Source organism: Rhinoderma darwinii, chromosome 5 (genome assembly GCF_050947455.1).
Source record: "Rhinoderma darwinii isolate aRhiDar2 chromosome 5, aRhiDar2.hap1, whole genome shotgun sequence".
NCBI classification, from domain to species: domain Eukaryota; kingdom Metazoa; phylum Chordata; class Amphibia; order Anura; family Rhinodermatidae; genus Rhinoderma; species Rhinoderma darwinii.
In genome coordinates, this window is record NC_134691.1 from 42974893 (window position 1) to 42999298 (window position 24406).

Below are 24406 nucleotides of genomic sequence, written 5' to 3' on the forward strand. Positions count from 1 at the left end.
CCCTGAAAATAATAGTACTATACACTGTGCTCCTGAATATAACAGTACTATACACTGTACTCCTGAATATAATAGTACTATACACTGTGCTCCTGAATATAATAGTACTATACACTGTACTCCTGAATATAATAGTACTATACACTGTGCTGAATATAATAGTACCATACACTGTGCTCCTGAATATAATAGTACTATACACTGTACTCCTCAACATAATAGTACTATACACTGTGCTCCTGAATATAATAGTACTATACACTGTGCTCCTGAATATAATAGTACTATACACTGTACTCCTGAATATAATAGTATTATACACTGTACTCCTGAATATAATAATACTATACACTGTGCTGAATATAATAGTACTATACACTGTGCTCCTGAATATAATAGTATTATACACTGTGCTCCTGAATATAATAGTACTATACACTGTACTCCTGAATATAATAGTACTATACACTGTGCTCCTGAATATAATAGTACTATACACTGTGCTCCTGAATATAATAGTACTATACACTGTACTCCTGAATATAATAGTACTATACACTGTACTCCTGAATATAATAGTACTATACACTGTACTCCTGAATATAATAGTACTATACACTGTACTCCTGAATATAATAGTACTATACACTTTACCCCTGAATATAATAGTACTATACACTGTGCTGAATATAATAGTATTATACACTGTGCTCCTGAATATAATAGTACTATACACTGTACTCCTGAATATAATAGTACTATACACTGTACTCCTGAATATAATAGTACTATACACTGTGCTCCTGAATATAATAGTATCATACACTGTACTCCTGAATATAATAGTACTATACACTGTGCTCCTGAATATAATAGTACTATACACTGTACTCCTGAATATAATAGTACTATACACTGTGCTCCTGAATATAATAGTATCATACACTGTACTCCTGAATATAATAGTACTATACACTGTGCTCCTGAATATAATAGTACTATACACTGCACTCCTGAATATAATAGTACTATACACTGTGCTCCTGAATATAATAGTACTATACACTGTGCTCTTGAATATAATAGTACTATACACTGTGCCCTGAATATAATAGTATTATACACTGTACTCCTGAATATAATAGTACCATACACTGTGCTCCTGAATATAATAGTACTATACACTGCACCCCTGAATATAATAGTACTATACACTGTGCTCCTGAATATAATAGTACTATACACTGTGCCCTGAATATAATACTACTATACACTGTACTCCTGAATATAATAGTACTATACACTGTACCCCTGAATATAATAGTACTATACACTGTACTCCTGAATATAATAGTACTATACACTGTACTCCTAAATATAATAGCACTATACACTGTACTCCTGAATATAATAGTACTATACACTGTACTCCTGAATATAATAGCACTATACACTGTACTCCTGAATATAATAGTATTATACACTGTACTCCTGAATATAATAGTATTATATACTGTGCCCCTGAATATAATAGTGCTATACACTGTACTCCTGAATATAATAGTACTATACACTGTACTCCTGAATATAATAGTACTATACACTGTGCTCCTGAATATAATAGTACTATACACTGTGCTCCTGAATATAATAGTACTATACACTGTACTCCTGAATATAATAGTACTATACACTGTACTCCTGAATATAATAGTATTATACACTGTGCTGAGTATAATAGTACTATACACTGTGCTGAATATAATAGTACTATACACTGTGCTTCTGAATATAATAGTATTATACACTGTGCCCCTGAAAATAATAGTACTATACACTGTGCTCCTGAATATAATAGTACTATACACCGTACTCCTGAATATAATAGTACTATACACGGTGCTCCTGAATATAATAGTACTATACACCGTACTCCTGAATATAATAGTACTATACACTGTGCTCCTGAATATAATAGTACTATACACTGTGCTCCTGAATATAATAGTACTATACACTGTACTCCTGAATATAATAGTACTATACACTGTACTCCTGAATATAATAGTACTATACACTGTACTCCTGAATATAATAGTACTATACACTGTACTCCTGAATATAATACTACTATACACTGTACTCCTGAATATAATAGTACTATACACTGTGCTGAATATAATAGTATTATACACTGTACTCCTGAATATAATAGTATTATACACTGTACTCCTGAATATAATAGTATTATACACTGTGCTCCTGAATATAATAGTATTATACACTGTGCTCCTGAATATAATAGTACTATACACTGTGCTGAATATAATAGTATTATACACTGTGCTCCTGAATATAATAGTATTATACACTGTACTCCTGAATATAATAGTATTATACACTGTACTCCTGAATATAATAGTACTATACACTGTACTCCTGAATATAATAGTACTATACACTGTGCTCCTGAATATAATAGTATTATACACTGTACTCCTGAATATAATAGTACTATACACTGTGCTCCTGAATATAATAGTACTATACACTGTGCTGAATATAATAGTATTATACACTGTGCTCCTGAATATAATAGTATTATACACTGTACTCCTGAATATAATAGTACTATACACTGTACTCCTGAATATAATAGTACTATACACTGTACTCCTGAATATAATAGTATTATACACTGTGCTCCTGAATATAATAGTATTATACACTGTACTCCTGAATATAATAGTATTATACACTGTGCTCCTGAATATAATAGTATTATACACTGTACTCCTGAATATAATAGTATTATACACTGTGCTCCTGAATATAATAGAACTATACACTGTGCTCCTGAATATAATAGTATTATACACTGTGCCCCTGAATTAAATTGTGTCAAACACTGTAAAGTAAAACACCATACACACTAACAATGCCCCCTGTAGATAGCGCCAGTTACAATGCCCCTTTTAGATAATATCCCCTGTAGATAGCGCTAGTTAAAATGCCCTCTACAGATAATGTCCCCTGTTGATTGTGCCAGTTACAATGCCCTATGTAGATAACGTCCCCTGTAGATTGTGCCAGTTACAATGCCCTATGTAGATAACGTCCCCTGTAGATTGTGTCAGTTACTATGCCCTATGTAGATAACGTCCCCTGTAGATACTGCCAGTTACAATGCCCTCTGTAGAAAATGCCCCCTGTAGATAGCGCCAGTTACAATGCCCTATTTAGATAATGCCCCCAGTCGATTGTACCAGTTACAATGCCCTTTTTAAATAATGTCCCCTGTAGATTGTGCTAGTTAAAATGCCCTCTGCAGATAACGTCTACTGTAGATTGTGCCAGTTACAATGCCCTAAGTAGACAATGACCCCTGTAGATAGCGCCACTTACAATGTCCTCTGTAGATAAAGCCCCCTGCATCTTTGTCAGAGACCAGACAGCGTCATCTAGTGTAATGGCGCAGTTGGCGTGATGACATCATCGCGCCGACTAGGTCATTAGTAAAGTGCCGAATGGGAGGAAGGGAACGGATAGTCCCCTGTCTCGCCAGCGCTACAGTAAGCAATAGTATCCGCATCCTAAGGATGCGGATATAATTGGGTGAGATGTCCCGCTTCACTCCGGTTCTCTGAACCTGCTGTAAATTTAACAGCCGGTACGGGAGAACCTGGACGAACTGGGCCCTCTTCCAGCCCCAGGCACTTGCCCAGATTGCCCTCATTATAATTCGCCCCTGTTGATGACACATTTTTACAATTTCACATTCGAGTTAAGACTTTTATTGGGGGTTCGACAGCTTGGACCCTCATTATACCCGAGATCGAGTCTGACCCCACTGTGATCAGGGACTTATGGCTTCACATTACTTTACTTTGAAATGAATGGTAGTGAGTGTACCCAAATGTTTCCATTGCTCCCATACAGTATATGTGAATAGAGAGGCAATGTGCAACTAGGGGTCAGATTGGCTGGTTCTTAGGATAGGTGGGAGTTGTATTCCAATCAAACCTACTCATTGTCGCTGATGGGGCGGTCATCCAAAAATACATCTGACCTCACTGAATAATGTCACCATACAGTAATTAAATAATGTCACTATACAGTGACTAAATCATTCTTGCCATAGAGAGACAGTCACCCCATGTTCGGGAGATCTGTCATTAGCCATGGTAAAACTATGATTTCTCTAAAATGCTGCAGTGCTTAAAGGGGTTTTTGCATAATCAATATTTATCACCTATCCACAAGATAAGTGATAAATATCTAAATAGTGGGGGTCCAACCCTGGAAATGCCCACATGACATGCCATATGAATGAATGAAACGGTGGCCGAGCATGTGCACTACCACATCATTCATATGGGGCTCCCAGGAATGGTAAGGTAAGCCCGTTCTCGTGATCAGTGGGGTCCCAGCCGTCAGACCCCCACCGATCAGATATTTATCCCCTATCCACCGATAAATATTGATTATCGGAAGAACCCTTAAAGAGTAAGATGTAGTTATTAGAATCTGAGAGACTGGCATGCTGCCCGTTCATGCTGCATGATCTTGCTGACAGTTTCCTTTTCAATTCAGTTTTACATGCATCCCTTATTTAAGTGAAAAAACGAAACAAAAAAGAAAAACAGAAACAGAATCTGAAATTATTATGAATACTTTCCATTGTGATCTGTCTATTACTTTAAGTTTCTGTTTAATTTACCAGGAAGAATGGCATAGCAATTATGTAAATGCTTCCAATAGCGAGAACAGGCAGTAAAGATTTAAATAGTAGAATCATTTATTGTACACAATATCTTTTTTTTCAGACATTGGTAGCAGAACTGAAGGGCCCACTTACAAGCATGACTTTCAATATCGTAGAAGGAAGTGCCCCGGCTTCAATATTTCAGGTATTTATATGAAATTTGTATGACATTTTCTTTATTTCAGTGGTAAGTACATTTGCTAAATTAGTTTTTCTTTTTTTTTTTTAGAAAAATCGGTCCGATAATTTAGGCAAATTCTGAAATTTTTGGAGAATCCGTGGCAGAAATTCAGAGATGAAACTCAGATTTCTGCTATGGATTGGCACACACATGAGCCCCATTTTTATTCCTCATAGCTAATCCGCGGATTTTCAGCACAGAATCCGTGTCAATAATGGACATGATGTGAATTTTAAATTCTGCAGTGCATTTATTATTTTGTGAAGGTATTTTCCTTGAGCGTGTGAATGAGGTATATACGTTAGCGGATGCTGGTAGGATTTAGGTGCGGAATTCATGCCTAAATCCTGACAAAATCCTGAATGTGTGAACATGGTTTTAGGCCTAGTGCACACTTCAGTCTTTTTCTTCAGGGTGCTAGCCGTTTTTCTGACGGCTAGCACCCATTGGCTGCAGCGGTGACATGGGATGAAACGTCATCCCAGGAGGCCGGACAGTAGGAAAGTAAGTATGAACTGATTTTTTTATTTTTTATAGGGTGCTGAAAGAGTTCCCGCCGATCAGTGCAGTCCATTAACTCTTTCAGCACCCTGTACAGTGACTAGTGCTCAACAACCCTGCTCTTTCAGCACCCTGGACAGTACCATGCTCGGCGCTCGGAAACGGGGAAACGGAAACACGGAGTGCACACGGAAATCACACTAAACGGACTCACGGACCTGTCAAAAACGGCCGTGAAAACAGTGATGGAAGTGTGCACGAGGCCTTAGAGTTTCTTCTTAGCTAAAGATGATCAATAAATAATAATGGAATAATATTAATGATAATAATAATAATAATAATAATAATAATAATAATATAGAATAAAATCAAGAACAAAACATAAAAAATACCTTTTTCCATATGGGTCTATTTACACTGCGCAATCAAATCATTTAGATTGTGCAAATTTTTACAAAATCGATTTTGCAAATATTAAGGCATGTGGAGATTATAAAGAGGGGCCCTGGCTCTGTATGAGCCAAAGCTTAGAGCTAAAACGCCATATAAGCCTCAAAAGCTGTTTTTGTCAGTGGATGTTTTGTAACGTGTCTATGGAGGTTTTATTTATTGGTCTCATAAAAGTCAGGTGTGTCAGGTACAAGGGAAAAATGTAAAAGTGCTTGGGAAACAGGACACATAAAACACTGCCATATATTTGCTCACCTGCGACCAATTCCCCTTTTTGGCTGATGCCGTATTTGCTGGAAAAGTCCCAGAAATCACTTTTATTACTTTGTAAATATGAAATCACTCTTAATACGGCATTTAAAATACTAGATATCATGTAATAAAATCAAACCCCAAGGGGCAAGCAGATACAATTCATGCTTCTGTCAGTAAACTGGAAGAAGATCACACACAGTAAATTCCAAAGACAAATGAATAAAGGGGTACATACTTTTTCAGTACCAGGTGTGCATCAGGGTAGGGTAGGGTAAAGTTCAGGACAACTTAGGGCCTAAGGGCAGGTTAATACATTGGTCACATCATGTTTCAACATAGGCCCATGTGATTGTTGAGTGAATAGCACCATAAATTCCCACAGCTGAATCTACTTTATGGAAATGACAGCAGATCTCTATAAATGAATTGTTAGTAGACCACGTCTATCTCCGTCAGTATCATAGATTGTGAACAGAGTGTTAGCCACGCATGCATACTACTGCTCCATTCAGACAAGGCATCTAGACACCCGCGTTGATGTGATCACTGAGAGTGCCAGGGGTCGGACCCCCAGCGTTTAGACATTTATCACCTATCCTGTGAATCGGTGATAAATGTTGTTTATGGAAAACCCCTTGAAACAAGAAGCAGAAAATACAAAGCTGCCATACAAATAGTTTGAAATTGACCTAAGAACTTTTCTTATACTAAACATAGGTTCAGACTGGCCCACCAAACTATGGAAGATCCTCCAGTAGGCACAGTTTCTAAAAAAAATAATGACTGGCTGGTCTTATATGGATAGTGCAATGCATGGTACCTTCTATTGGCACCACCCTATGTGGGTACTGTGATACTGTGTACAAATAACCATACTAAACAGTGCCTAATTATAAATGCCATACATTATGGTGCCCAAATAACAGTTCCAGTGCAACAATTACATTGGCCAAATAACCATACAGTTGCCTAATTACAGTGGTGTAACTACCACTGTAGTTGCCATAGCAGCTGCTAAGGGGCCCGTGGCATGAGGGGGCCCGTGCCGCCCGGACGCTCTTCTAGAAACTTCTAAGGCTGCTACAGCGGTAGTGACGCCACATTCAATAGTATCTGTGTCCTTGGGACGTAGATACTATTGAACGCTATAACAGAGCAGGGAGGTATCTCCCTGATCTGCCATAGGCTACACATACCTCCCAACTGTCCAGGCGGTGTCCAGCTGTCCCGGGCAGCCGGGGGTATGTCCCGTTGTCAACTGTATCTGCGTCCTCAGGACGGGAACCATCAGCTCCCTGCTTCAGAATTAGTTCAGAGCAGAGGAGCAAAGGGAGCTCCTCCGCTTGCCAAGGACTCCCCGGACACAGTGCTACTTTAAGCGCTGTGCTCGGGGAAGCCCTGATGTCACTGTCCATATATGGATAGTAACGTCAGTGGCTACTCCTAGAGAGGAATCCCTGTTGCCAATGATCTGGCCGGGGATTCCACTCCTAGAGGAACCCCTGGGGTCACTGTCCGTATATGGACATTGACGTCAGGGGCTCCTCCTGGAGTGGAATCCCCTGCTAGAGTCGGCAACGGGGATTCCGCTCAAGGACTAGCCACTGACATCACTGTCAATATATGGACAGTGACATCAGGGCTTCCCTCTAGGAGCGGAATCCCCGGCCTATTCTCTGGCTGGGGATATGTTCCTAGAGGGAGTCCCAATGGCGCTATTTACAGGGGGGGTGGCGCTATCTTCAAGGGGGGTGTGGCACTTTCTACATAGACACTGTGGCACTCTTTAGGACCACTATCTACATGGGCACTGTGTCACTATCTACAAGGGCACTGGCACTAGGGGCAGTTAAGGGGGCATTATACTGTATAAGGGCAGCTAGGGGGCATTATACCCTATGGGGCAGCTATGGGGGCATTATGCTATATGGGGGCAGCTCTGGGGGCATTAAGCTGTATGGAGCAGCTATGGGGCATTATACTGTATGGGGCAGCTATGGGGGAATTATACTGTATGGGGCAGCTATGGGGGCATTATGCTGTATGGGGGAATATATTTGGGCATTATACTGCATGGGGCATCTGTGTGGGCATTATACTGTATGGGGGCATCTATGGGCATTATACTCTTTGGGGGCATCAGTGTGGGCTTTATATTGTATGGGGGCATCTATGGGTCAGTATACTGTATAGTGGCATTATATTGTATTGTAGCAGCTAGAGGGCATTATACTGTGTGGGGACAGCTATTTGGTATTATACTGTGTGGGAGGCACTATGGGAACATGATACTGTGTGGGCTAAAACGGGTGTGTATGGGCAGGTATTGGGTGGAATTAGAGGCGTGGCTTAAAAGAACAAAATGTACCCCGATGCGCTGCGTGCCGCATCGGTTGTCACTCTTTGTGATACTTGAAAGTATAGCACTGTCTACAGGGAGCGCTGTATAGCACTGTCTACAGGGGGGGCTGTATAGCACTGTCTACAGGGGGCTGTATAGCACTGTCTACAGGGGGGGGGACTGTTTAGCACTGTCTATAGGGGGGGCTGTATAGCACTGTCTACGGGGGGGGGCTGTATAGCACAGTATGGTGACACTGTATAGCACTGTCTACAGGGTGGGCTGTATAGTACTGTCTACAGGGGCCGGCGGTATAGCACTGTCTTGGGTGAATGACTGCCCATCCATGTGTCATTCTAGAAGACACTATATTTCCTTATAGCCATGCTGTAGAAAGGGGCACTTAGCCTTTTGGCGAGCAAATAGGTACCATTAAACAGGTAAACTTTCTTCTTCAGAAAAATCCTCCAGTCATTTCATTTAGGCTGGAGAACCTCTTAAATGTTTTATTCTGCACTAGGAAGATTGGATATCAAAATTTGATTGGTTACTGGCCAACACGTCTAGTACTTTTTAGAAACCGACTATTCTTGGAAGTCAACGTTGCCAAGAGTTTAAGTAAAAGGTTTTTGTCTAAATACCAACATTTTATTTGCTTGGAGGGAATGCTTGTTATCGAGATATGTCTTACGTGATGGAATTTGCAAATTAGAATATCTAATAAGCTTCTTATTTGGTATTTTATTCTAGTTTGAGAAAAAAGACTCTAGGTCTGTAACGTTTGTACTTGAAGGTGAAAAAGATGATATGATTGACATGAGACCTGATGGATTGCTGTTCACAAAACACTCCCTGAAGTGGGAGAATAGAAATGTCTACACATTACAGGTAATAACAAGATGTCATCACTGTATTTAAGAAATACCATTTGGCACGAATGTCATATTTATACAGGTTCCCTGCCACATTTTCCTACACAAATGACTTTTTTCTATCGTTTGTGTCAGGAAAGGGAGCCTTGCGACTGATTTACTAAATGTTCTTTAACACTTTCTATTCTATCGCTGAGCCAATACTCCAGTCTTCATACATATTATTCTTTCCTTCTTTTACTCTAGCCTATAGTGTCCCTGGACCATTGATGGGATGCGGGTCCACCAGTAAATCTAGTTTAGTTGTAGAATTACAGCTTAACGGCACTAAAAATCTGGAAATTCAGAAATGTAGGATCTGGGAAGTTGATTGATACAAAATATGGGCTAAACACGGTTAACAAACAAAAAATGAAATTTTTTTTGTTATTTCACAGCCATTATTACCCTACGAAAAAAATTCTCATGCAGAAGTTAACGGAAGTGGAATATTTGGGTTAACTGTGAGTGTATAATGTCATCAACACTGAATGGCCACTTTATTAGATATAAGTTCTGGGATGTTCACAGGATCCCCTCTCGCTGGATGTTTTTCGCATCATTCTTGGTTAACTCTCGATACCATTGCACTAGAAAACACCACAAGATTGGCAGTTTTTTAAAATATGGGCCCGGCTATTCTAGCAGCGATGACCAGGTCTCGTTCAAAAGTCGCTCAGATCTCTATTTTCTCATCCTATTGTGGATTCGCACTGAAACTGATCCACAGAAAATGTTCTCACTTGATTTTATGCTGCACTCCGGGGTCACGTGTCTAATATCCATAAACATGAGCTCCCATAGTAATAGGGAAGGTGTCTTTAATAAAGTGGCCATTCAATGTAGATGGTCATTGGGCTAAGGGACAAATGACTGCTTCCATGTGACTGGAAGATGACCTATGCAAACCAATCAAACTGATCCTATTTTACTTTGCCATTACCATACTTGTGTAGGTACATTTTATTATTATTTTTTAAGACTGAATATATTCATTGTAAAATAATAAATACTTGGCAAACGCTGGCAGACAGAACGATAATCTTTGAATTTTCTTGGGTTTAAATACTCTTTATAGTTGGTAAGCTGCAAATGTGCAAACCTGTTGAATATATATGTTCTTTGTCTGTAGGTGAAAACTATTGATGGTGGAGGAGCAGTCATTGAAGGTCCATATACAATTACCATACTGGTAGAGGACATTAATAATAATCCACCAGCTTTCAACCAGAGCGAGTATTTTGGTGAAGTCAGAGAACAATCCAGGCCAGGTAGGTGAAGAAGGGCTGGTGTAAATGTTCCATTTCTTTTACCACAGGCCATGTATCTAAGCCTATCAAGTGTGATACTGTTTGGGCCCCGTATCTAAGCCCATTATGTTTGATATTGTCTGCTGGGGCCCTGTATCTAATCCTAGCATGTGTTATACTATCTGCTGGGGCCATGTATCTAAGCCTATCATGTGTGATAGTGTCTATTGTAGTCCTGTATCTAATCCTAGCATGTGTGATACTATCTGCTGGGGCCCTGTACCTAAGCCTATCAAGTGTGTGATACTCTCTGTTTGGGCCCTGTATCTAAGTCTATCATGTGTGATACTGTCTACTGGTTCCATGTATCTAAGCCTTTCATGTGTGATACTGTTTGCTTGGGGCCCTGGATCTAAAGATATAATGTGTAATACTGTCTGTTAAGCCATGTATGTAATCCCATCATGTGTGATAATGTCTGCTGGGACCATGTATCTAAGCCTATCATGTTTGATACTGTTTGCTAGGGCCCTGTATCTAAGCCTATCATTTGTGATGCGGTCTGCTGAGCCATGTATTTAAACCGATCATGTGTGATACTGTCTGCTATGCAGCTGTATCTAAGCCTATTATGTGTGATACTGTCTGCTGGGACACTGTATCTAAGCATATCATGTGTTCATGAAATTAATAAATCAAATGGACAGTATGGGGTCACCCTCACAAATCCTTAACTAGTGACTCACCGGGCAACCTGGTGGCTGGTTTTCCCCCCACTGTTGGTCCACCTGTTCTAGTGGTCGGGGCTGTGTAGCACTGGGACTGGTGAGTATTTGGGAGCACCCCGAGCTGTTCATTTAGTTATTTATTTACTAGTATATTCTTTAGCAGAGCACAATGAATAGTGAACGTTTTATGCTATTCATATATTTCTTTCTTTACCTATACTGTACTGTACAATTCTCACAACATTATTGATTTTTGTGAAGGGCAGGGGGCCCACCATGAACCCTTGTCCTGGGCCCCAAAAAGGCTACTGCAGTATGAAGATGTGTATTCCACGCAGTCATAGGGAGACTGTGTCTGACAATTATAGGGGAACTGTGTCTGACAATTATAGGGGGAACTGTGTCTGACAATTATAGGGGGAACTGTGGCTGAAAATTATAGGGGAACTGTGGCTGACAATTATAGGGGAACTGGCTGACAATTATAGGGGGACTGTGGCTGACAATTATAGGGGGTACTGTGGCTGACAATTATAGGGGGTACTGTGGCTGACAATTATAGGGGAACTGTGGCTGACAATTATAGGGGAACTGTGGCTGACAATTATAGGGGAACTGTGGCTGAAAATTATAGGGGAACTGTGGCTGACAATTATAGGGGAACTGTGGCTGAAAATTATTGGGGGAACTGTGGCTGACAATTATAGGGGAACTGTGGCTGACAATTATAGGGGGAACTGTGGCTGAAAATTATAGGGGAACTGTGGCTGACAATTATAGGGGAACTGTGGCTGACAATTATAGGGGAACAGTGGCTGACAATTATAGGGGGAACTGTGGCTGAAAATTATAGGGGAACTGTAACTGACAATTATAGGGGAACTGTGGCTGAAAATTATAGGGGAACTGTGGCTGAAAATTATAGGGGAACTGTGGCTGAAAATTATAGGGGGAACTGTGGCTGAAAATTATAGGGGAACTGTGGCTGAAAATTATAGGGGAACTGTGGCTGAAAATTATAGGGGAACTGTGGCTGACAATTATAGGGGAACTGTGGCTGAAAATTATAGGGGGAACTGTGGCTGACAATTATAGGGGAACTGTGGCTGAAAATTATAGGGGGAACTGTGGCTGACAATTATAGGGGAACTGTGGCTGACAATTATAGGGGAACTGTGGCTGACAATTATAGGGGAACTGTGGCTGACAATTATAGGGAAACAGTGGCTGACAATTATAGGGTGAACTGTGGCTGACAATTATAGGGGGAACTGTGGCTGAAAATTATAGGGGAACTGTGGATGACAATTATAGGGGAACTGTGGCTGACTATTATAGGGGAACAGTGGCTGACAATTATAGGGGGAACTGTGGCTGACAATTATAGGGGGAACTGTGGCTGAAAATTATAGGGGAACTGTGGCTGAAAATTATAGGGGAACTGTGGCTGAAAATTATAGGGGAACTGTGGCTGACAATTATAGGGGAACTGTGGCTGAAAATTATAGGGGGAACTGTGGCTGACAATTATAGGGGAACTGTGGCTGAAAATTATAGGGGGAACTGTGGCTGACAATTATAGGGGAACTGTGGCTGACAATTATAGGGGAACTGTGGCTGACAATTATAGGGGAACTGTGGCTGACAATTATAGGGAAACAGTGGCTGACAATTATAGGGTGAACTGTGGCTGACAATTATAGGGGGAACTGTGGCTGAAAATTATAGGGGAACTGTGGATGACAATTATAGGGGAACTGTGGCTGACTATTATAGGGGAACAGTGGCTGACAATTATAGGGGGAACTGTGGCTGAAAATTATAGGGGAACTGTGACTGACAATTATAGGGGAACTGTGGCTGACAATTATAGGGGGAACTGTGGCTGACAATTATAGGGGAACTGTGGCTGACAATTATAGGGGAACTGTGGCTGACAATTATAGGGGGAACTGTGGCTGACAATTATAGGGGGTACTGTGGCTGACAATTATAGGGAAACTGTGGCTGAAAATTATAGGGAGAACTGTGGCTGACAATTATAGGGGAACTGGCTGACAATTATAGGGGAACTGTGGCTGACAATTATAGGGGAACTGTGGCTGACAATTATAGGGAAACAGTGGCTGACAATTATAGGGTGAACTGTGGCTGACAATTATAGGGGAACTGTGGCTGACAATTATAGGGGGAACTGTGGCTGACAATTATAGGGGAACTGTGGCTGACAATTATAGGGGAACTGGCTGACAATTATAGGGGAACTGTGGCTGGCAATTATAGGGGAACTGTGGCTGACAATTATCGAGGGAACTGTGGCTGACAATTATAGGGAAACAGTGGCTGACAATTATAGGGGAACTGTGGCTGACAAATATAGGGGGAACTGTGGCTGACAATTATAGGGAAACAGTGGCTGACAAATATAGGGTGAACTGTGGCTTACAATTATAGGGGGAACTGTGGCTGACAATTATAGGGAAACAGTGGCTGACAATTATAGGGTGAACTGTGACTGACAATTATAGGGGAACTGTGGCTGACAATTATAGGGAAACAGTGGCTGACAATTATAGGGGAACTGTGGCTGACAAATATAGGGGGAACTGTGGCTGACAATTATAGGGAAACAGTGGCTGACAATTATAGGGTGAACTGTGGCTGACAATTATAGGGGGAACTGTGGCTGACAATTATAGGGAAACAGTGGCTGACAATTATAGGGTGAACTGTGACTGACAATTATAGGGGAACTGTGGCTGACAATTATAGGGGGAACTGTGGCTGACAATTATAGGGGTAGCTGTACATATATGGGGGTACCTGCAGCTAGACTTCCATGGAGGAACCTGTGATTATCCACAGGTGCGTGCATAATTTCCAGCCACAGGTTTACCCATAATTGCTTGTCACCTGTGGGGGAGCTGTGACTGAGAATTATAGGGAAATCTGTTAGAGCATCTGTGTGTGACATTTTTAAATGGTATAGAATATAGTTCCCTGCTACGCTATTACTGAAGACACTGCAAAAAAAGGATATTTTTTTTTTTTTTGTAGTGCTAACATATGATTTGCATTTTGGATCCGTCTGAAAAAAACAAAACACATTCCTGTCCTCTATAGAAAAAAATAACAAACCTATTTGTATTAAACCTATACTGAGCTCATATAATAATGCATCCCTTTGTGTACTGTATATTTTAAAAGAAATTACACCTCTGCTGTATAGTAGGGTATACACAGAGCCTTCAGTAGTGATATGAAGCTGTTATGTCATTGTAATCCCTGCCCCCGTGATAAGAGGGTGTTTCTGATAACCCCTCCCCCCCCCAGCCTGCACAGCACAGGTGAGCTGCCGAACAGGAAATGTGTCTATTGTGAATACCCTAGTGGCCAGAGTGAAAACTACAAAATTGTTTTTAAAAATTGTGTACAGTGACATGGAAAAAAATAATAAATTAGCAAAAACATTTCAACAATATATATTCTTTCTCTTTAAATAATATGTCATTTTCTGAATATACACTATCTTTCTAGCTTATTGTTGTCATAATTTCTGTTACTGCTCCCATTCAACAGGGGAATGGTGCACATTTGTAGATTTGGTATGTGCTCTAAATATTACTCATAAGGTTCCACTCCTGCTCAATGTAAGTGCCAACAGATATTATAGTCTTCATATTGTAATAGATAACTGCCAGTTTAGTATTTTACCAACGTCTTGGGTTTGTTTTTTGCCTTGGCTAGATCTGCATTATACTTTTGAGGCATCATGTACAGCTACGTATTCAACCAAAACTGCAGGTGGAATATAAAAAAATATATTTCTATAGATAATAAATGTTCTACCAACTTTTTTTGGTATTTTTTCTAATTTAGGTTTAGCATTTATCAGAGTTTTTGCAACTGACAAAGATGACCCAGCAACACCCAATGCCCAACTTGTCTACAAAATCAAGCAACAGATTCCAGACCCAGCCAAGATCATGTTTTTCCAGATCAACAATGTGACAGGAGAAATTTCCACCACTATAAATGGTACGTACAGAACAATTAATTAATTCTAGGAGGGCCCCAAGCAGCTTAAAAGGGTATTTCGGTTATGACAAGTTATCACCTATCCACTGGATAGGTGATATCATTCGATCGGTGAAGGTACGGCCGCTGGGACACCCACCAATCGCCAAAACGTGGGTCCCGTGTGCAACATTGCTTTCAATAGCAAGAGGAGCGAAGAGTTGAATGGAGCGGTGGCCAGACATGCGCACTACCACTCTATTTAAAGTGTATGGCAGTGACGGAAACTGCTGAGCACAGCGGTCGGATCCCCACTGATCCAATAGTTATCACCTATCCTGCGAGTAGGTAATAACTTGTCACAACCGGAATACCTCTTTAACATTAACCCAGTCGACAGCTGGCTCAATTGCTTCGGCTGCAAAAGGAAGTATTTCATTGACAAAGATTGCGAGTCTTAATCCGGCTAAACTAATTATTTTATCTGAATGAAAAAACTTTAATCTTTTTCTGGCTAAAATAAGTACAAATTGGATCTTCTATGGAAATGCAGTAGTATAACAATACAGTAATATTATTTACTTCTGAATAATGGGCTATTAGTATAAATTACATCTTAAATAATATAATATATAGAAATAATCAGTGTTTGAAATATCTGGGTCCCATACAGTAAATGGTAAGGGGCCTCTTATCCTCCATTTGGTAACCCATTATGTACATTTGGTGGGCAACTATGGGAGGATGTTATGGGGATCACAAGATTATTACGGACCATAAAGATTGTGTAATCTGTGGGTCCAAGTTGGAGGAAAGGAGGGAGAAATAATATGTTTTTTAGGCCTCTTATCAGACCCATATTATACAGCTAACCACCTACAAAGAAACAGTCATACACTATTAACAAATTACTAATAGAAGATTACTAACTTTATTCTCAACATATTAAAAACGAAACAGTTTCTATAAAAAATTCCAAATAACAGGAGGGTATAAAATATTATATTCTCTCTGACCACCAGGCAAAAGTACACTTCCAAAAATTCAACGTAATATAACTGCATTGTGTTGGGCCCCAATGCATGTTTTATGTAGATGTTTTCCCCTGAGGGGGAAACACCAGTATTATAAATGGTAAATGGTAGATGGGGGACCCTGTGTGCAGCAGCGGACCTTTGCTTCAGTCTGCCTGATGTTCAAATCCCTTATTTCTTTCTTGGATACATTTAATAACTGTAATGTTGGCAAAAACAGAAGAGATTAAGGTCACAGAGGGATAATGATGCCATTTGGTTACCAGTTCCTATAATAATAGCGTTTATGTCTGTCAGCTAGATTCTTATTATTTAGATCCTGATGATAAGAAATGACTTGTTTCCAAAAAATCATGATCAGTCATTTTCACAAGAGTGCAAGAGGCAATCCTCAAAGAGTAGTAGTGCTGCGTGCATTACAAGCCTGTAAAAATCATTGAAAAATCTAAAGGCACTTACGTGTCTTGTACTTGAGTCTACTCTTAGTGAAAGCCCAGACACAGATTACCAGAGTTGTGTTTTCGTGGTAGACTAGCAGTACAGTAAGGGGATCCACAACCACCCCATGCATTATCATGGGTACAATTATGATCCTAATAAAACACATTAAAGAAGCTCTTAGAGGGGAGATTAGTTCATGTGTACAAGTTTTCATGTTGCCAATGTATGTATGTATTTGGTCAAGGACATTTAAGGTTCAAAAATAGGAAACATTAACCTCAATATTCCTAGCACATGGAGATTAAAATTAAAGGGGTGGCCAATCTACTGGGACACACATTGAGTTATTCATATATATTTCTAACAGTTCTGATTGCAATAGAAGCCCGGATAAGATCAAAGTCAAGGAGGATATTGCTGGAAAGTTTCTAATCTTTGGTGTTTTCTGCATTTAAAGTGGATCAAACAGATATTTATGCTGCCCTGTCTGAAAGCAGCATAAATAAGTGACAGACACACTGTCTCATCGTGCTGTCACTTATTAGTTAAAGAGGACCTGTTGCTAGATCATATAAGTTGAACTGGTTAACTAACCTGAATAGCGATGTCTCCCTAATTCCAGCACAGTTTTTTTTTCTGGACCCCCCACATTCCAGAGATATGGCCCACTGTAGTTAGCCAACAGGGTGAGGGTGGGGGAGGCAGGGGGAGCCCTCCCGTCGCTGATTGACACTTTTATCTCTATTACTGGCTCTCCGGGCTCCCTGCAATGAATGTTCCCAATCACTCCCCTCTGTTCTGAGTGACAGCTCTAGCAGTCTCCTGATTGGACACATAGAGGGGCTGGGAAGTGTTCAGTGAAGAGAGCCTGGAGCTCTGAACATGCAGGGGTCGCCTCCTTGGCACTTGCAATCGCGGTGCCAGTGACATTAAAACCTGGAATTCTCGGACATGCAACCTGCATGACTGTCACCGCAGGTATGGTTACATTGCTCTCCCCATTCTCTATATAGCACTGACAGCAGTTTTGAGGGGTCAAATCTGCTGACAAGTCCACTTAAAGATTCAACAAAGCTATTGTTTAAAATACCCCTGAGAAGGAAGAAGGGGGACATTGCTCATGTGATGAGACACACAGTGGACAGACAAATAGACTGAGCCTTGTCAGACCGAATACTGTCCTTTGTGTGATACATGGCACACTAATAGCAGCAGGTCTGGATAAAGGTTGGCTGAGCCTCGTGGGCAAAAAGATTTGGTTGATACCCCACCCAATAATAGTATCACATAATGTGAGGCTAAATTAAGATGGACATATACATAAGATAAATGTAAGCAGATCCAGACTACATGTGTGGATCCAGCCTTTAGGATATTTTCACCATAAACCATGTTATTTCAGATCATTTTGGTTTTCTCAAACTGGCAAGCAAACAAACAGCTAGCTCTTGGTAAATGATAAATGAAAACATAAAATAAAAAAATAAACATTATGAGCACTGCTTTATGGTAGAGGCTACACCACAATGCACGTGGACTATGTACAGTAACAACACAATGTTGGTCATGGACTATCTACAGGATATAATAATAATTTTCTCTCCTTTTTATTGCAGGAAGTGTACATTTGAAGTTTGGGGATAAGCCATATGAGCTTGTTTTAGAAGTGTCAGACCTTGCAGAGAGACCGTTTAGTCATAACTCAAAGGTGTTTATTACCATAAAGGAAAATCTCTGGAAAGCGCCAAAACCAATTACCATACAAGAAAACTCCACAAGCCCTCATCCATACAACATCACCAAGGTACTGACTTAAGAAGTAATATAAGTAACGATTCATTTGATTCCAGAGTTAGAGATTCCATTTCAGTGGTGCACCAATAGGATCCCTTTTTCCCATACACCCCTCTTAGTGTCACCAGTATTCTGCTGGTACCAGAATTTTCGCATGAATTTAATTTCCCCAAGTTTAATATCTGAATAGAACTAGAACTGAGGATCAGAGATCAGACTAGACAGATGTTAGTACACAAGGTATAGGCAGGTTCATTGTCAGGAACATAGCAGGTGAAAACACTAAGGGTACACTAAGCGGGGGCAAGAAACAGAAGGGAACTTCTAGAAATGGATTTATATTGGTGCCAAGGGCAGAAATATAAAGGGGAAAACGTAGTTTGGCTCAGGTGGAAGGTGTGTAATGTATATGATCCGTCCAACATCAAAGCCCAACAAATGCACTGGGCATTAGAGGGGTATTCCCAACTAAGACATTTATGACACTCTGTAGTTTTGGAAATCTGCAAAAGTTTGAGCTCACAGACTCGGCCAGTAAGATCTTCTGGCATATCTCTATGGCATGACAGATCATTTATTTTCCCCTTCAACAGAAAAATAAACATCTAGAGAAATTGTCTAGTTCAGAGTGTAGCTCGGGGAGGTTTAGTGGCGAATATGCCCCCGGTACTGGGTTTCAGGGGCAACGCCAACAATCCACTCTTGGATTGGGTATTAAGATACAGGGCTAGGTTAATGAACTGAATCAGGTGAAGAAAATCCACGCTATGCCTAGATAATAGTCTGGTCGGTGGTATCCTACATTGCCTCATTGCCTGGAGAGTCTCAGCATGTGGTGTATTCTATGCTCTTATAACGGCTGTTTGTTATTTGGCATTATGAATGTCTCTTGAGCCAACTTCTAGATATCATAATATTTTTCTGCTGAATCCAATAAAACAAAAACCCAAATTGCAAAATTCAGTACAAATAATTGAATAACGCATTGAGAGTATTATTGGGAAGGAACTCAGGACACGTGTTACATACAAGGTTCACGCAGTCAGGGAGAGCAATGTTATGGTATTTCACAGTAGAGTTTGTAAAATAATCCACGCAATGGAAAATATAACCAGACGTTGTGCGTTTCAAGAGCCAAGGCGGCTGAACACTGATTCTATTATTGCTTTGTGAAAAGAACAGCATTTTAACCTCTTCATTCTTGGAGTTCATATACTCTAAAGATATTTGAAAATGTTTTTTTTTTTTTAACCAGACAATGCCTTTACAGACTTTTTATGTGACTTGGTTTGGAGCTATAAGCAACAATTAAGGACTGTATTCATATAAATTACTTAAAACCAACAGGTAGTCTAGCTAAAATTAAATAACCCTTAATAATTAAACACAGACACATGACTTCTTTGAAAGTCGGCCACAGCTTTATTAATTTGAATAATTAAATAAAATGTTATTAACTTGATCAAAAATACCAACTCTAAATGACCTTAAACAGAGGTCAGTGAAAACTCGTATGCCTGCCTAGCCCAAGGACATGTAGATAAATACCCCTTAGGGGGAGTACACATGAAGTTTTTTTATGAGTTTTTTTACACGGAAACTGCATCGAAAAAGCGCACCAAATAGCGTGCCAAAAAACACTTGAAATGCCTCCCATTGATTTCAATGGGAGACTGAGGCGTTTTTTTTCCCTGCGAGCAGAAAAACCGTCTCGTGGAAAAAAGAAGGGACATGCCCTATCTTCGGGCGTTTATGCCTCTGACCTCCCATTGACATCAATGGGAGGCAAAGAAAGCGTATTTAGAAAAGTTTTTTGCCCGTAGTGCTCAATGGCCGCGGGCGAAAAACGCAGCAAAAGACGCCACGAAAATTGGCGTGCAGGCAGAGCAAAATCTGACTCAAAATTCCAAACGGAATTTTGAGCCAGATTTTCTGCCTGCAAAAAAACTCTGTGTGAACCCAGCCTTACACTACTGCCAGCTGTGACAAAACAAAACATCATACAACAAAATAAAACACCAACAACCAACATGCCAGAAAGAAAACAGAAAACAAAATCTGTGCATTGAAATATAAACTGCGTTCAAATTTATTTATTTATTTATTTGTTGTTGTAGTATCAATGTATTTTTCTTTTTTTTTCTTTTAAGTAACAGAGTTTGTTGTTTTTGGAGACCACAGAGCGTTGTTTGTTTTTTTTGTTTGTTTTTTTATAAAGCAAGAACCCCAAAATAAACAAAACACAAATAAAATGCAGAAATTGACAGAACAAAACCCAAAACCGCACCATAACATCAACAGGGTAGGGGGGGGGGGGGGAGTTTAAACGTCAGCCAAAGAGGTAAGTGAGGAGGGGAAGGGAAGCTATATACTGCCTCAATTATCCAACCCCCCCCTTCCTAACCCTCCGCCCACCATAAAATAGCTGACTCACCCTCCTACAAAAGGAGGGAGGGAAGACCCCTACTAAACTACCTATCCTTACCCTTTAGCCAGAAACAGTCCCAGTCTCAGCGGCTAATACGCCTGTGAGCCTTCAAGGAAAAGTTTATTGCTAAGACCTTCTGAACACTGTATTGAACAAAAATGCTACATATGCAAAAAAGTGATTATGTCACTTTAGGTCATAGGGTTTTGTCAACTCATTTTTACTTACCCCGTATTAAACTCCCATCATCAGACCCATCATGAAGACAAGACAACCTGAGTAGATTTGATTCCCAACAGCAGCCATTTATTAGTACAAACATATAAAATGGCATACTATAAAGGCATCGACCAAAATGAAGCCTCATAAAATTACAATCTTATACATTAACACATTGCATAACAATTATTCCTGAATATAACAACCTGACAGGGGAAGTCCTTGAAGCCTATAAATCTGGAGATAATCTGCCCACCAACACTGTAATTTAACGCGGCCTCAGAGGCAGATGAACCAAACCATAATTTACCAACGACTACCGCCAGACATCCATCCTTTATGTCCACAAATGGGGAATCCAGCGCCTTACTAACACCAGAGCCATAATTCTCGCCAACTCCAAGGACCCCCACCACCAAGAATGTTATGACTAACATGCCTACCCACTGCCTGGCCAATCACAACCACTCACCTCCCACACAAATTACCCATGTTAAGTGAGGATGGGCATGGCATTCTCCCACTGTTTTACCCAAAATGACTACCAGCCTGCCTTTTCCTCCCACTTTTATAGCTCCTTGCCCCTCCCAATCTCACAATGCCACATGCCCTAGCTGTCAACTCATTCTTCCTACCTCCACTCCCTCCAAACCTAGTCATGATGGCCTCCCCTTAGGTTTACTGCCCTTAGTGTGGCTTCACTTTTTAGGCCATAATGCAGTACCGGAAACGGAGTGGCTACTAAGTTCTGAGCAAGGTCCACTTTTATGGATCGAGTCTTTGTTACAAGCACTGAGATAAGAGCTTGTAGAAGAGAGCTCAGTTCAATATACAGCGCCCAATGAAGCTGTATTTTAAATTATTCGGAATCTCTAGGGGACTATAAACATTTATGCACAGGAACATATCCCCATTGCCTTACATTGTCTACGTATTACAAGGGAAAAATAAATGAACCGCACATGAACACTAAATACGCTCGTGTGCATGAGGCCTTACTCTAAGCTATAAAAACTATTTAGACCACTTATTGTCCATCAGAAGATGACAATATATATCAGGTCAGGTGTCAAGTCTCTGATCCAAAGTAGATAAACACTACATGGGTCAACCAGGATGGCTGTATATAAACATGTTATAGCTAGTAACCAACCAGGGCCGGGTTGGATGGTGCCCTGTTTGGGACTGTATTGCTGCCCTCCACAAACCAAAAATTAACCACACATATATAGACACCCACATACTGGAACATATATATTGTACATACATAAAGGCTGATATTTAGACAAACAGGCAAACATATATATATATATATATATATATATATATATATATATATATATATATATATACACACACACACACACACATTCTGGAATATATACATACATAAAGGTAAATATATAGACATACAGACACATAAATACCAACGCAGACACAGGCACATAAATACTCAGACAGGAACATATACAAATACATAGAGGCACATATATAGACATACAGACACATATATACACAGTACAGATAATGCGGTAGATGTTACCTGCAGTCCTATGTAACACCACAGTTAACAGTGATAACTCTCTGAATACAGATAATGTAGTAGTGTTACCTGCAGTCCTATGTAAAACCACAGATAACACAGTGATAACTCTCTGAATACAGATAATGTTATAGTGTCTCTTGTTCAGGCTTCTTGCAGGGTCAGGCTGTGGGCGGAGCTTCCTTCACTTCTCTTGCTGCCTTTGATCTGTGTAACCAAGAGCAAAGGACACAGAGCTCAAACAGCCTGTCCAGTGGCGCCCCCTACATGCTGGGAGGGTGCAGCGCACTGTGCACTTGCACAGGTCACACAGCCCTAAGGCCGGCTCTGTGTGGACTGCATGAGGTTCATGAGGTTTAACTCTTAGGTATTGGTTTCAGAAGTTTCATGTCATGGTGCTTTGGACGGTCACAGACTGAGACTGCTCTAGAATCCTGGTCCCTGGGCTGGAACTGGTGACATAACGTGACATGTTTTTAAAAAAGCTTTAAAGGAACAGAAACAAATCCAAGTAAGGCCTCATGCACACGACCGTAGTGTTTTTCTGGTCCGCAAATTCCAGGACCGTGTTCCGTGAAATGTCCTCTGCAGTTCATCCGTATGTAATCCGCAGTTCATCCGTATGTAATCCGCAAAATGCGGATAAAAAAAGCCTAGGTAAAACAGTATGACGACAGAACTCATTCCCGGTCGTCGCCTAGCAACACTTATGCAAATCCGCAAACTGCGGTTGACACACGGAGGTGTACCCGCATTTCAGCTTAAGAAAGAAGTCTCCAGTAGGCCACATGCTCAGGCCATACTTTAGAAAATACTTTTTTTTTTCTTGAAATGGCGCCACTCCTTTGTATGCACTTTGTAATATATTGCCGTTCAGCAAGACAAGAGTGGCGCTGGTTTTGGGGGAAAAAATGCAGAGACTTATTTTTTCAAATTCTGGACAACCCCTTTAATGAGTTTATTGTTCAATATAAATGGGAAATGTGAAAAGGGAAACAAATGAAAATCTGAATGGTTTATAAATGCGGAATGCTGTAAATGTGATTGTTTTCTTTGTACTTTAGGTCACATGGAATGACCAGAGTGTCATTTATGAACTGCACCAAAAAGAAAAACTTCAGAGGTTTCCATTTGTTATTGATCAAAATGGAAATATTAATGTCACAGAACCACTGGACAGGGAGGAGCACGAACAGGTAAGTGATAAGAGATCACAAAATTGTAGTAAATGTAATAAGTGGTAAGTTGCTAGTGTTCACCAGGGATTTATCCAAGTTTTCTATTGTTAAAGAGGCTCTGTCACCACATTATAAGTGGCCTAAATTGTACATGATGTGATCGGTGCTGTAATGTAGATAACAGCAGTGTTTTTTATTTCGAAAAACGATAATTTTTGACTGAGTTATGACCTATATTAGCTTTATGCTAATGAGTTTCTCAATGTACAACTGGGCGTGTTTTACTATATGACCAAGAGGGCGTTGTACAGAGGAGTGTATGACGCTGACCAATCAGTGACCAATCAGCGTCTTACACTTCTCTCCATTC

General features: G+C 40.2%; 1 protein-coding gene across 5 annotated transcripts in view; it reads left to right on the forward strand.

The window, feature by feature from the left end:
• The window catches only part of CDH17 (cadherin 17), a 70124-nt gene that overhangs the window by 26150 nt on the left and 19568 nt on the right, over positions 1 to 24406 (forward strand). For all 5 annotated transcript variants that reach the window (XM_075828008.1, XM_075828009.1, XM_075828006.1 and 2 more), the window contains 6 exons: positions 4827 to 4910; positions 9244 to 9381; positions 10537 to 10675; positions 15262 to 15420; positions 18491 to 18678; positions 23923 to 24054. In XM_075828008.1, coding sequence (XP_075684123.1) covers positions 4827 to 4910; positions 9244 to 9381; positions 10537 to 10675; positions 15262 to 15420; positions 18491 to 18678; positions 23923 to 24054 — 840 coding nt within the window. The remainder of the gene's footprint in view (positions 1 to 4826; positions 4911 to 9243; positions 9382 to 10536; positions 10676 to 15261; positions 15421 to 18490; positions 18679 to 23922; positions 24055 to 24406) is intronic.